This window comes from Parus major, chromosome Z, assembly GCF_001522545.3.
Source record: "Parus major isolate Abel chromosome Z, Parus_major1.1, whole genome shotgun sequence".
Lineage (NCBI taxonomy): Eukaryota > Metazoa > Chordata > Aves > Passeriformes > Paridae > Parus > Parus major.
Window position 1 is genome coordinate 9,318,747 of NC_031799.1, and position 13,981 is coordinate 9,332,727.

General features: G+C 40.0%; 1 protein-coding gene across 4 annotated transcripts in view; it reads right to left on the bottom strand.

Annotated features, from left to right (window-relative positions):
* Window positions 1-587: 587 nt before the first annotated feature.
* The window catches only part of PDZD2 (PDZ domain containing 2), a 175,962-nt gene continuing 162,568 nt past the window's right edge, over window positions 588-13,981 (bottom strand). For all 4 annotated transcript variants that reach the window (XM_015653548.2, XM_033520415.1, XM_015653547.2 and 1 more), the window contains 5 exons: window positions 13,516-13,633; window positions 10,430-10,531; window positions 8,065-8,335; window positions 6,022-6,156; window positions 588-4,638 (listed from right to left, as the gene is read on the bottom strand). In XM_015653548.2, the coding sequence (XP_015509034.1) occupies window positions 4,472-4,638; window positions 6,022-6,156; window positions 8,065-8,335; window positions 10,430-10,531; window positions 13,516-13,633 (793 nt within the window). In that variant the 3' untranslated portion in view covers window positions 588-4,471. The remainder of the gene's footprint in view (window positions 4,639-6,021; window positions 6,157-8,064; window positions 8,336-10,429; window positions 10,532-13,515; window positions 13,634-13,981) is intronic.

Here is a 13,981-nt window from a genome sequence, read left to right on the forward strand (position 1 = left end):
TATGTATGTGGGAAAATAGAACAAACACCAGGTTAGGCCTAGCTGTATAAAATCATTCTCTACACATACAATCCATTCCCCTACAGCCCAGGGTCTGGGAAGGAGGTACAGTTTATAGGCAGCATGCTCCAGGGACTGCTGCTTTGATGAAAACTCCACATTTCCTACAACAGGGACAGGAAAAAACAAGATACCAAAGCAGGTTTTATAAAACACCTTGTACCACTTCTTAAATGCCTGAGTCCTCTTCACACTGAATGGCAGTGTTTAAGAGGGCACTATTTTAGTTCTAACTTAGATGCACATCTGGACAGCATTTACACAAAGTCTTTGCTCTCCCTGACATCCTTGTCCCTCTGATGCCAGTTCCAACTGAGGACCAGACAGACTCTGGCATAACAGAATTAAATATCTAGAGGAGTACTAAGGATACCATTTATTTTCAAAATCACTAAAAAACCCAAGCAAAACAGTTTATAGCAATACAGATTGACATAGAAGAGACAAAAATTAAAAAAAAAAAATTGTACAATCTATTTCATGTTATTGCACTGACTTTTTTATAATATACAAGGCATATTAAACAGTTTTCATTAAAAGAAGTTTTATTTATATAAATAAAAGTGTAAATATACAGTATCATACAATAAGTGTATCAGACTAACACACAAAATCTACCTACAGTGGGATCCCCATTTTTCTCATGAGCTAGTCTACTCTTCATCAATATTTTCACTTGTACATTTACATAACCTAAACATAGAAACAGGTAAACATTCCCATCTGGGAACACTTCCTTCAGAATTTGACAAGAACCACTGCAGAACATTTACCAGGGTTAATTTTAAGTGAGGGTCATTAGGAACTATGAACTTAACAGTTTCTTAATACTTATCTGTCCTTCTATTATTTTTTTTTTTAGCGAGAAAATGATCCAATGTTTTTCCCTCCCTAATCTCAGAGTTTTCAATACAGATGCAGTCCCTATGGAAGCTGGAAAGAGCTTTCAAGTACAAAAGGTTGCAGAACATGCAATGGCAGCATCTCACTGCTCTCATATCCATGATGTGCACCTTCAGCTGCCCCAGGCCTGGATGCACCAAAGCCCTAAACCTTCTCCATCTAGGAGCAAACTCCCCTTGTCTGGAATGCTTTCAGTTCCCTGGTGAAGAAGTGCATAATTTCGTCTTGATTTTTTGGTCTTCTAGGATGCAGCTGTCAAGTCTCTGCTCTCCTAGAGTTTGGCCAACACTCCAGCAGGTTGAAGAATCACCATGGGGACTGATATGCAAACAGCAAGGCCAAAAATGGTCATTATCCTCCTGAACACTGATGAACTAATGCAACGTTCTCCATCATTTTAGCGTGACCAGGCTCTTAGAAAAATAACATTTACTTTGCCAGGTGTGTAACCAAAAGTTTACTACATCTGCTTGGTCTACCCATCTTGTCTGTAACGAAATAGACACCCATACTGCATAAATCCTGGAGCTTTTTCAGGGAATGTCACCCCAAGAGAGATGTCAGGAAATGCTACTGTAATCATACCAGCATCAGTGATGATGTTGTTTTTTTCACAAGGAAAAAAAAAAAGGTATTTTCAGGAACAGAAAAAATCAGGGTTAAATACAACTCTTTTACTTGCTCTAAAGTTAGTAGAGAAGTGTTATCTTTCTACCCATAGTAACTATTATCAGATTTAAAACATTAAACCTATCTTTTAAATTATAGCCACTACTGAATCACACACAAAAATCCCCATTTCTGCTTGCTGTTACTCAGCCAACACTTATCTACGTGCATGTAAAATAAAATACTGAACAGTATCTGATTACTGAAAAAAAAAAAGCCTTCTAAATCACTCACAATGAACAGTACCTGCAAATAAGCATCTGAAAATACCCACCACGTATCATCTTAAGACACCTCAAATTAACTTTAATTTACAAAACGAAGACTTTACCTTTGAGCTCACACTGGTTTAGGAGTGAGGGAGACATATGCCTCCCTGCGATGGAACCTCTGGAATTCTAGACTGTGGACTGAAAAAAATGCCATTTCCTAAAACACAACTGTGATTTACCACATTAAAGTAGCAAAAAGTCAGTACTGCACTTGCACGTATTATACGTATACAGGTATGCATTCACTACGCTGCATTAAATTCCACATGCAATTTATGTATCTATTATACACTCTAGTACAGTCGGATTTTGGTCATTCCTGAACAAGGCCTCACCATTCAGCTGTCACTGCCAAATTATCTTCTCCCTGTTTTTCAGCAAATATGCAGGGGTAACATCTTCTATCCCATCCCAGGCCTGGAATCTGTGTGGTCCCCCAGCCCTAAGAGCTGCATCCTCCTGAAGCCTCTCCCACCACGGAGGTGACTGGAGGCATGGACCAGTCCCGACAGAGTGGCTGAGCTTTGGGTTCACAGGGGACCCGCAGTCCACAGTCACCTCACAGCACTGAACCTGAATTAGTTTCAGCAGAAATCCTGCAGGCAAAGGAGCTGTAGGACTACGTACAGTATTGCCTTTCCTGTAGCCAAAAGCTGCATCTCTCCCTGGATTCACATGCTATATGTCACTGAAAAAGAATTAAACCTATTTGTTCATTTTTAGGCAAACATTGCACAGCTTTTTTATTCATCTGGTCTCAGGTTGCCTCGCAGAACTGAAGTTTCTTCTGCTCATCATGAGCTGCAGTCTAATGAAGCTGTCAGAGAAGAACCCAAGTGAGTGCTCCACTAACCTGGAAGCAATTGCTTCAAGCACTGCTGAATAAATGTAAATAAACTGAACTACAGTATGATCTTGGGGAAGGGCCAAGTGACGAGCCCAGACCTTTTTGTAACAGCTACGCAGTGTCTTGGCTCACTGAAAACAGAGGCAGCACGTCAGACTTGGACTGGTTCCAGGCTGAGAGCTCTTCACCCTGGGCATGTTGGCTGCAAGCAGTCTCCAGCCTAATGTGATGAACAACCTGAGCACTGTGGAACAAACAACTTGTTCTCAGCTGATAAGGACACTGGCCCATTTCCTCCTGTATGTATTTTATGTTGTTTAGCTATCCCAGATGTAGGAAGAGAAATAACAGAGTCTAATCTCTTGCACCCATACGCTCTCCTCCCAGCACAGCAGACTAAGCAGCATGGCCTGCTACTGATACCTCTTCTGTGAGCAGAGGTGAGAAAATCCAAACTAAGCTCCTGTGGCATTGCAGCCCTTTCTCTTTTGCTGTGCCCAGCACCATGGTTTTTCCCACCTACCAAACAGTTTTCAGTTTCACCACCCAGAACCCTCAGTATCAGCCCAATCCTGATGCATTTGGGTGTACTTGCATCATCCACACACATCCTCAACCCACTCTCACACAAGCAAAAATAAATACTGGACAGGAGAAAACAAAGAAGACCAATTAAAAGCCACCACAAATATGGCCAGCTCAGATTTAATCTGTTATAATCCCCATTTTTAGATCACCACTTTTCAGCTTGTGTCTTTCAAGTTGGGCAGCCTTAAACCTCTTGAAGACAAATAAAAGCAGCCCAACTTGCAGACGTTCTTAGTGGTCGCTGAAGTCTGTGGGATCTGTAAGTGCTCAGCACTTGAAATTATCCCCCTTTTTAAAAATATATGTATTTTAAAGGTGCCTAACATTAAAAGCCTAAATTTGAAAATTCAGACCTTAATTTTTTATCGCCCCCATTTTAATCACAACTAATAACTCAGTATACACCTTGGTAGACAACCACTTATAATTTGGACATGATTTTCTTACAGATTTCTACCGCATTAGCGCCAAGTGCTATCAGATACAAGTTGCAACTAGAAGTAGATTCAGTTGTGGTGGATGCTGAGTTAGTTCATTAGTTTTAAGAGGATTTTTCAGCTTTGCAATAAAATGCTTGTATTTTAGGCATACAAGTTGTGCAAAATTATACTCTTTTGTCATGCACTTTTAGCAAAACTGCACTTAGAAGAATAAAGTGAGACTGTTCCAGACATTCTCTTATTACAACAAAAAAAAAAAAGAACCAGACCCTAAGGAAGTGTCCTTAAGTCTTACTACAGCTAAGTGATAAGTCTAAAACCCACCCTTGTCAACAGGATGGCAACCAACAAGTTCTACTACCAACACTCTGCAGATACTAAAAATATCAGGGACAGGCACAGTGTTATTTATCTCAGTCAAAATACTTTAAATCAAACCCAGGAGAGGTCTTGAAGTTCCAATAAAACTGCCACATAATACAAAATTGTCTCTAACTTTTGGCTTCCTTCATCCCCAATCATTAGGTGAGATTTTTGAAGCTCATCACACGCTTGCTCAGTGGTTCTCCAAGGCTCTTAGCACCTCTCTGTAAAGTATTAAGACACTTCTGTGTGGCTTTATAAACAAAGACAGCTTTTAGACAGTTTTAAATGGTTTGTCTTAGCAAGTGTGATTAGACGTAGTGCTTCCATCATACTGCAGTTCTATGTTTTCTGATTAGCAATTGAACAGGCCCCTCTGGCACAGATTTAATGATGTTCCAGGCATCGTAATGCATGAGCCCAATTAATGACTTCCCACTAACAGCAAGAATTTCATCTCCAGTTTCTATGTTTCCAGATTGCTCCGCAGCACCACCTAGAAGTGAAAAGGGGGGAAAAGTCAGTGTTAAAAGAAAAAGAAGTGAGCCCACAAAAATCTGTCTTCCACTGGGATGAAAATAAACCATTTTTTCCAACTGTAACAATTTCAATACAAGTCACTTATGTTCACCTCAGCTCTAGAAAGCTACCCCATGCTGCATCTCACAAAAAAGGCTATTTTAACTAAGATAAAGCCTTGTTCTCAGAAAAGATGCTGGTTTTGAAGGAAACTACATGTATTAAATATGCCAAATGTTATCTCTGTAGCTGTAAGAAACATGATTTTCTTACAGCTACAGAGAAAATAACCATGAATGTTGTATGTGGCATTTCAACAGGGTAGTAAAGTGGTAATGCAGTAGACTGTCAAACCTGGGATGAACAAATCAAACACTGATAGCAAACTGTGGACAGAAACCATTCACAGAAAGCTTCTAGAGAGAGGCATACCCTTTGCTGCTAATGAAAATATGTTTTCTGTAATGACAGTTAAACTAACATGAGCCATCACAGGGAGGGAATAAGGACTATATATAAGTATGTAAATGAATGAGCTCAAAAATTAAACATGCCCTTTACCCTAAGAAGTGCTTTCTAAAGAGGGGAAAAACCACACACACACACAAACACAAACTGATAAGCAATTACCTGTTTGATTTTTTTATCTTGATGAAGGAATAAATAACTGAAAAGTAATTCTGTAAAAATGCTGAGCACATGTAGTTTTATCGAGAGTTTCAGCTGCCTTCAGAAAGGGCCTTATTTTTCACTAAACCGCAATGTGACATATGAAAGTCACAGCATAGTTCTGGGACTTGTTTTCTTTCTGTGTGTGATTCATATAAGTTTAACTGCCTGCTGACAAACAAAGCACCCACAACTGGCAGTTTTTGAATACAAATATCCCATATTCTTAGCAAAAGCTAATATTAACATTTGAAAATTAAAACAAGAAAACAAAATATGGTAAAACTCATAACTGGGCATAAGGCTCAGGGTAGTGCTTCAGTAGCACTGATTATATGCACTACGCCTTTCTTAGGAAAGAGAACTGGATAAGGCATCAACATTTCAACTATATAAATGATTGCTGCTGTAGTCTAATGTCTAGATTAGTGGACAGACCTATACTTAGTAAAGCAGACTGCTCCACATTTACTAGCAGATGCAATTCCTAGCCATTCCCAGGAGTTTTTTTTCTTTTACTAAACACTTTCGCCTAGTAAGTGAGAGCCACAAAATCCACCCTTGCTTCAAAAAAATGCTGAATACAGTAATTGAAATGTCTATACAATGCACAGACTGGAAAAAAAAGGAAAAGGAAAACTGGGATAATAAAAGGAAAACTGAGATAAAACCCACTGCATGCAAGTGGTACCTTTAAATATCCTTTTTACAAGCAAGGGCTTATCTCCAGCAATAGAGGCTTTTCCACCATCGAGACTAAATCCCAAACCAGCAGAGGTTTTCAATAATTCAACACAGATGACATCATTCATGTCCAGGTTTGGATCTGCAATTGAACATAGACAGCATCTTGTTATGTAGATAACAGTAAACTGCATGTTATGTTTGGCTGGTTTTTGCTTTTGCTGCAGCGACAGGACAATTCAGAGTTTGGTTACTCAGACTATGACATGCCATCAAGTTTCTCAGAAGTGAATGTATTCCATTGTAGCTGTGAATGGGAGACAGTACAAAATGCATTTGCACACAAGGGAGATTTTCATTTTGCATGTTCAACAGCAACGTGCCAAGGCATCATTTTTTGTGCAAAAATATAGCTAGCAAATTTAGCAAATACTCTAAACATCAACAAAGTAACTGAAAAATTACAAAAATGGGGAAAGCATTTATTTTTCTTTCATTTGCTCCCTTTGCTTATTCAATGAACCATGTCTTTTTAAGTAACAGGAATTAATGAAAGGTTTCATTAAGCAAACATGTTCCATTCTCTTAAGCAAAAATCTGTAATCACTTACTAGGGTGATAAGTTGTTTCTGGTCTCCTGTCTATGTATTTAATTATAATTAACAGTAGTTGTGCCATGCCTCCTACATAGCAGATATTTCTTTAGTACAATATTGCTGTAGCTGACTTAAAACATGATTCTGCTTAGGAGGAAATAGATCTGCAGTTTTGGAAAACAGGATCCTCTTTGCCTTGTGTGAATGTAATAATTATGCAGTCTGTATCACAAATTACTGCTACTGTTATCTTACACAACTTTAAATGTTATCTAAAACATCTGGAAATGTCCTTTGCCTGGAAGGGTGGAAAGATGTTCTGAATAACCCAACATTATTTTGTTTATGAGATAATGTTGCCCCCTAGCGCCTGGACCAGCAGATATTCTGCATTTGTCAGGGTGCAGGATACAGGGAGTTTAGGGCAGAGAGGGATTCTGAAGTAATTACATAGATAATATCCATGGGAGCAATTCCAGAAAGGCTAATCCATTAATTAACAGAGTGCTTTCCTTTTTTATGTCTTTTTTAAGTGTGTTATAAACTCCTATCATAAAACCCAGCGTAAGCATAAAACAAAAGAAACTGCTACAGAAAAAAAAAATCCCCGTGAGAACAGTAATGATTACAGCCAGCAGATTAAAAATAATTGAGTGTCAGCTCTATGTCCTGGTTTTGGGATGGATGAGCTGAGTGCCTGGTGTTGCCCTAGAGGGAAGGGGAAGCCCCTGGTCATTCCCTGCTCCCACAGGCAGCATCATCCAGATACGTGCTGAAGGGGTTTAGGTCTTAAATCTCAAAAAAAAATTCAGAGATCTCTTCTTAACACCCCAGGTGCAGCCTTTACACCAAAATTCTGACTTGTTCCCAAACAGGAACCTAATATTCCACTAATTCATTTCCACTTAGCCATTTGTCCCTACTTTCCTTTGGGATGGCTGACTTCAATAGTCTTATTTCCCCATTTACTGCAATATAAAAATGTGTTTTTCTATGTTTCTAGTAGAAACAGTATGAAATCTGCTTTTACACAGAACAAGCTCAGTCCCTATGCTTAATGAAAGGGCACGGGGTTTTCTTCGAGCTTTTTAAAATTTTTAAAAATTATTTCTGGTTGTTTTCTTTCTTGCACTGGTTACTTAAGAGGAGTTTATCCTGAATTATCCTGAAGAATATGCTGAACCACTTACCTAAGTAGAAACTGGATTCAGCCCTAAATTATGTCTTCTAAGTTTGCATCTAGTTACAATAATTGAAAAAAAGCCCAACCAAACAACCAAACCCCAAACTGTATTTAGGTTCCAATGAGAACAAATAAAATTCAAAGGTAATTTCATTTTCTCCTTTCAATCACATAAGGCACAGACACTTTTAATCTAAAACACATAGACATTTTTCCCTTCAGCCTGCTCTGCAAAGGAATCCTTCCAACTGTTCTTGGACAAAGATCATACCTGTTCCTATTTCCATGGAAACATCCGTCCCAGACCCCACACATTTTCTGCCAGTAGCTGATATCTCGAGTCTGGAGGAATTGTTTGTTTTGTCTTTTTCCTTCTGGATGACAATGACTGCATATTTGTACAGCCTTGCATGATGAAGAGTATTCAGGACATCCCCATGGACTGAGCTTGCCAGAGATTTGCCATTGATAGACAGAACAAGATCTCCTCGATGGATAGTCCCTTCTTGAGATGCCACTCCCTTTGAAAACACTCTGTGGACCTACAAGAAAGGTTTTAATCAGGATGCTTTAGCCTCATGACCACACACAGCATTCTACACACCAAGCTGAACAGAGACACTCTACCAAAATTTGCAGCCAGTGCCCACTGCCTGGCACACAGCATTTGCTCCAGTGAACACACTCAAAGTGACTAGACAGATCTCCATTTGGGGATGGGGGAATTCAGAAGAAAACATGCTGTTACTGCATGGTCATTTCTAAGCCAAAGATAACCAAAACCAGCCAGGGAACGTAATATCACAAATTACTCATGCTTTCACTGAACTCCTCGAAGGCCTTCAATATTACCATAATTCAAGTGACACAGAGGTTAAATCCACGTCTGTGCCACAGCAGCCACCAAGAACACTGTGGTGTGCAACACCCACTCCCCCACTTCCCACTGACTGGGACATGCATCCTGTGCTGTTTTCAAATGCACATTTCTAAACATCTGTGCACAGAAAGGCTCTGACTTACTGCAGCTGTACAAGTATTTAATTGTTTGCCTCAATCTGGCTGATCAAATATCATGCAAATAGATGGAAAAGGATGATTTAGCGACTTGAAATGCATTTTCTAGAGAAAAAAATACTCTATTCAGGGTGTATTAAACTTTGAGAAAACTTCCAGCAAGTTTAGATGTGTGTCATTTACAAAAAGGAACTGACTAAAAGACTCAAGACCCAGTATTTAAGGACTTGCCTATTAGGCACTCTAATTTTAGCAGCCAGAATATGGTTTCCCATGGAGACAGTACTAGGTCTGCCAAGCAAATGTTCAAAGCAGCAAATCTGTGGACGCATTTCTGCATGACATTATCTTTAGGAATTTTTCCTAATACCCAGACCAGCAGCAAGACATCAGAAGCCTTTTGGCTCCTGTTCCATCTCATTGTAGAGCCATGCTGAGATAGGCACCTGCTCCAACCCCACAGGTCCAATGAGATAAATTTCCAGCTAGTCTAAGCAGGCATTCAAAGCTGGAATAACAGCCTCAATAACAGATGTAGGCATGCAGATGCAAGTGGAATACAGTGGTCATGTCCAAAAAAATCTGCTGCTTTTCCTCGCCTCCTCAGTACCTTTGAAGCTCACTAGGCATTTCCATTTCTGCACCCAAGTGTGGATATAACAGCCAATCTAAGCAGCTCAGCACCCAGTGGAAATCCTAAATCTAGCTGGGGCCCAGAATCCCAGTAGGTCAGGAACATTAATAAGATCCCTTTACACTCTCTGAACAGCAAACATCAGGGAAGAGCAGGAACTGACACTCCTTTGGTCTCATGGCTAACAGAATTCAGGAAAATGACATCATTAGTTCCTCATCCTAGATCTCTTTTTTTAGCTAATGTTGCACCCTCTAGGTAAGGAACTCTATAAGGAACTCTCTGGGGACATACCCTTCTACTAACCTCAGCATTTAATGGATCTCTCTCTTTCAGGGCAGAATTTGAAAGCATATTTTGTGTTAAAGAAACCATCACACAGGAGGACACCAGTTTTCTTGGATTTTTCTGTCTCATTGATCTGTTATTGAGCAGACTTTTTTTATACACCACTATCTTAACAGGACACTATCTTTGGTTCAGAATGTTGCTTAAGGCTTAAAAAAAACCCTAACCAGACAACAACCCTCATTTACTGACCACCCACACATCTCAAAACAAACTTGTAATGTGAAATCCATAATGTTTGCTGAGGTCTGCAACAATCACTCTTGAGATCTGAAAAATCCTTCAGAACTTTGCTGCACAGAGTTTCCTTTCAAGGGCTGGAAATAAAAGTCTCCCCCAAAGGGCTGTGTGCACTGCAGCTGCATGCAGAATTTTTATTTACATCCATAGGATTTAGATCTAGCCCATCCCATCCAGTAACAGATTTTTAAAGCCTGAAAGCATAATTGTTATCCATCTCCAATAATAAAAATTACACTTCCCAGACACTCTGATTTCAGTAGCAGATGGTAAGCTGCTGCTTCTGAGAGACACCATGAATGACTTGCAGTGAGTCTTGATAAACGAGCACTTGATCTAATCACCAGCCTCCTTTAAAGTGAGCTTTGTAGAAAAATGACTTGCAGCCATCACTTACTGTGACTGATTTCTGTTCCAAGTCTATTCCTCCAGCAACACTAAATCCCAGGCCAGCTCCTTCTTCTTTGTGCAAGACTACAAAGTATGTGTCTTCTTTACTCTAGCAGAAAAATGGAGGTGCACAGGAAGGGGAAGAAGAAACAAAAAACCAAAGATCAAGACCAAGTACCCACAGAAATTACAAATTCCCAATACCCACACACTAGGGCAGGTGAAAAGAGGCAACTCAAGGAAGCAAAACTGAGATATTAAATGCATTTCACTTTATGTTACAGAATGAAGCAGCCATCTAGGAGAACTCAGGTGATAAGAAAAGTTTCTTCAGTCAGTTTAAGGCTAGAAAACAAAGTCAAAATTAGGGTAGTGAAATGGCATTATACCTTGGGCAGCCTAATTTTTACAGGCTGTGGTCAGTTTTGCATTGTTCAACATTTTGCAGTCAAAATTCAACATTCCCATACACCTTTCTGGACCAAGCACTGTACTCTTCTGGATAACTTTTGTTATCCAATTTCTCCTTCCTCGAAAGAGAAACATGGATGTAATGCAGAGTATTTGCATCAACCTCTTCTCAGCAGCGCTGGACAATCCTCCAAGGGGCAGTGGCCACATTACTGAAGCTTGGGAAGGTCAGAGGGGACAGCAGAAAGAAGTTGGAAGATGAAAGCAAGGAGCCTCAGGACTAAGCTGTGCTGTTGTAGAAATGGGAGCATCAGTCACAGGAAAAGGATTGGTACAGGTTTGCTTCCAACAAGTTTGACACTGTCACAGAGACCACGTTTTGTGGTGCAAGGGGATCTGTTGAAAGGAATTTGGTGGAGCAGGCACATAGTACCTATCTGTGGGGCAGAGCATCAGATGGGGAGAGTAGAAAGCAGATTTCTCAGCTTTTCCCCAGGAATACTAAATTACTGCCAATACTAAAAGTAGCAGCAAATCATTAGAAGCCAATCTCTTAATCTATTTAGCGTTAAATGATATATTTAGTTCACTAAACTCAACATATTAACTCAGCATTTGCCTTTTGTTTCAGATGGCAAAGAGAGCCACAGATCATTAAATTTTGTGGTGAAAGTCAAATTCTTAGTCTCACTGCATGTTTCTCTGCCAAACAGTGCCTACAGATTTCCTACACTAGAGGCATCCCTGCAATTTAGAGACGCAATGTCAGAAACTGATGTCACCCTGCTCCACATCACTGATCCCTCAGCATCCAAGGAGAGAGGAGCAGTGAGGGGAGAACCTCTTAGTCCACAGTGTTTTGTAAATGCTAAGACCTGGCTCACCTGTACTCAGGTGAGAATAGCTTTATGTCTGGCTAGAAATAATAACTAATGATAACTAGGCTAGCCCCTTTCCAAACAATGGAAACATACACATATCTTTGACTGTTAAGTATTGTAGCAACCCTTTTTCTTCAAGAGGTCACGCTCTTTCCAAACCCTTTGAAACCCTCAGTTTGCTTACACTGATGAAGGAAGGAAAAAAAAGTCAGAAGTTCAGATGTTAAAAGAGGATCAAGGATCATATATGTTGGGCCAGTCAACAACACAACTAGACACTGGGTTCCCATTCCCAAGGTGCATTCCCTCCCTCCCCAGCCCTCAAAAATGCTCCTTGCCAGCAAATGTAATATTGGGCAGAGACCTGGCTGGGGACAGTTACTGCTTTACTTGGACACACAAAGGACACACCAGGCCTCCAGTAATCACCTCTGTTTAGACTGTTAGCCAAAGATACCAATCATAGAGACCAAAATAAAATGCCCATTTTTAAATTAATATTACTAGCATTTATTAAATGCTAGCAGTAAATTCAGCACTGTTTAGAACAAAGGATAGTGAAAAACTCTTCCCAGGGAAGCCTTAGTCCAAATCAGGCAGTCTGTCTCATTTTTCAGCAACTGGATAACTATGAAGAACTGTTCTATTGTGCATTCAAAATCCACCATTTGAATAACATAAAATTTTCCAGAGTGTGTGCCACACTGGGCTTAAATATGGATAAGAAACTATGCAGACAAGGAGTGCATTCCAAAAAGCATTCAGCTTTATAAATATTTGAGCTCTCAGACTTTGAAAAGTGGCATAAATAAATAATCTCTCCAAGACCACATGCAAAATACTTTAGAGAACACTTAATTACCTCTGTCCAGTTGTGCAATCCAATTCTAATTTTGTCAGTAAACCTAGCTAGCCCTCTTGGCTCACCAAGCTTTTGAGAGTTGCATGCTTTAGCTATGCTGTCCCCTAGAAGGAGATAAAGCTGGATATTTTGGGGAGGCCCTTTTCCCCCCAGCCTGTTCTGTTTGAAATTTGATTGAAATTTGCAATCTTTGTGAACAAACTCAAGAACACTCTAGATGCAGCCCAGCCAGCAGTTATGCAGACCAGATGGCAGTTTCCCTTCTAGTACTGTCATTATTTTATCAACTTCTGTTCTAATTTAGAAAGGATGTGGATGTATCCCACAAACAGAAACACCGAAAGCAAGGAAGTAATGTTCTGACAGGCATTTCACTTTGGAAGCCTTCTTCAAACACCTAGATAATGAAACAAGTTATCTTGATGCAAAAACCAGCTTCCACAGAAGAGAACAAAAAGGTCACAGAAGTCTCTTATAAACCCTTCAGCAGCTGCATTGTGGTGCTCAAGTTCAGCACGGAACAAAATAAATTCAATTTCTGTGATTGCAGCTTCTAGCAAAAGGCACCAGGCACAAAGAGAAGCAAAGCTTCCCCTGCACGGTGGGGAAATGGACTCTGACCCAGATGGCTGGTGGAAAGCTAAATTCTGATGTACAGTTACTGGGGAGCCGAGACAGAAGAATACTTTTCCACTTAAAATAGGTCTATTTATTGTGACTCACAGCTGCTTTTGAACTTCCTTATTCAAAAGGCCATTCAAATTTACCACAAGTTTATAGCAGGCATTTAGTAAAATTAACTGCAGTTGATAGTAATAGCTTGTCATGGGACTACTACTACTGGAGGAGCCCTGAAACGGTTTGGAAAAGATTTTACCTACCCTTAAGAAAACCCTCTAAAATCCACCAATAACCCAGTTTTTATCTTGTGGTTTTTACCTTTACTTGTGCTTTGACTTCTTGGAGCATAGCAGCAACATCACATTTTGGTACTACCACTGACAAAACAGATTGCAGTTTTTGCTGGTCCAGGCTTGAGATGAGCAGCTGATCCAAGCTAAAATAAACATAAAAAGACAGAAGAGCTCTATGTTTCCCAACTCTGTAGAGATACATTTCATGTATACAGTGTAGGCTGCATTAGAATAAATGATAAAGAAAGAGTCTTGAAAACTGGTAAGAAATGGTGTATGCTGGGAGAACAGGAAGGGGCAAAGAAGATTATTTAAGAGTAACTCTGAAAGTCAATCCCTGTTCTGTTCCCCTCATCCTTCCCTAATGGTTTTATCAACAGCCACTAAAAGGAGACAGCTACATCTGAAGACTGCTTCTGGCAGGACAACAAGCTCGTTTGTCACCACAGGCTGTGCTGGCAGCCAGTGCTGTGCAGCCTCTTCTCCACCAG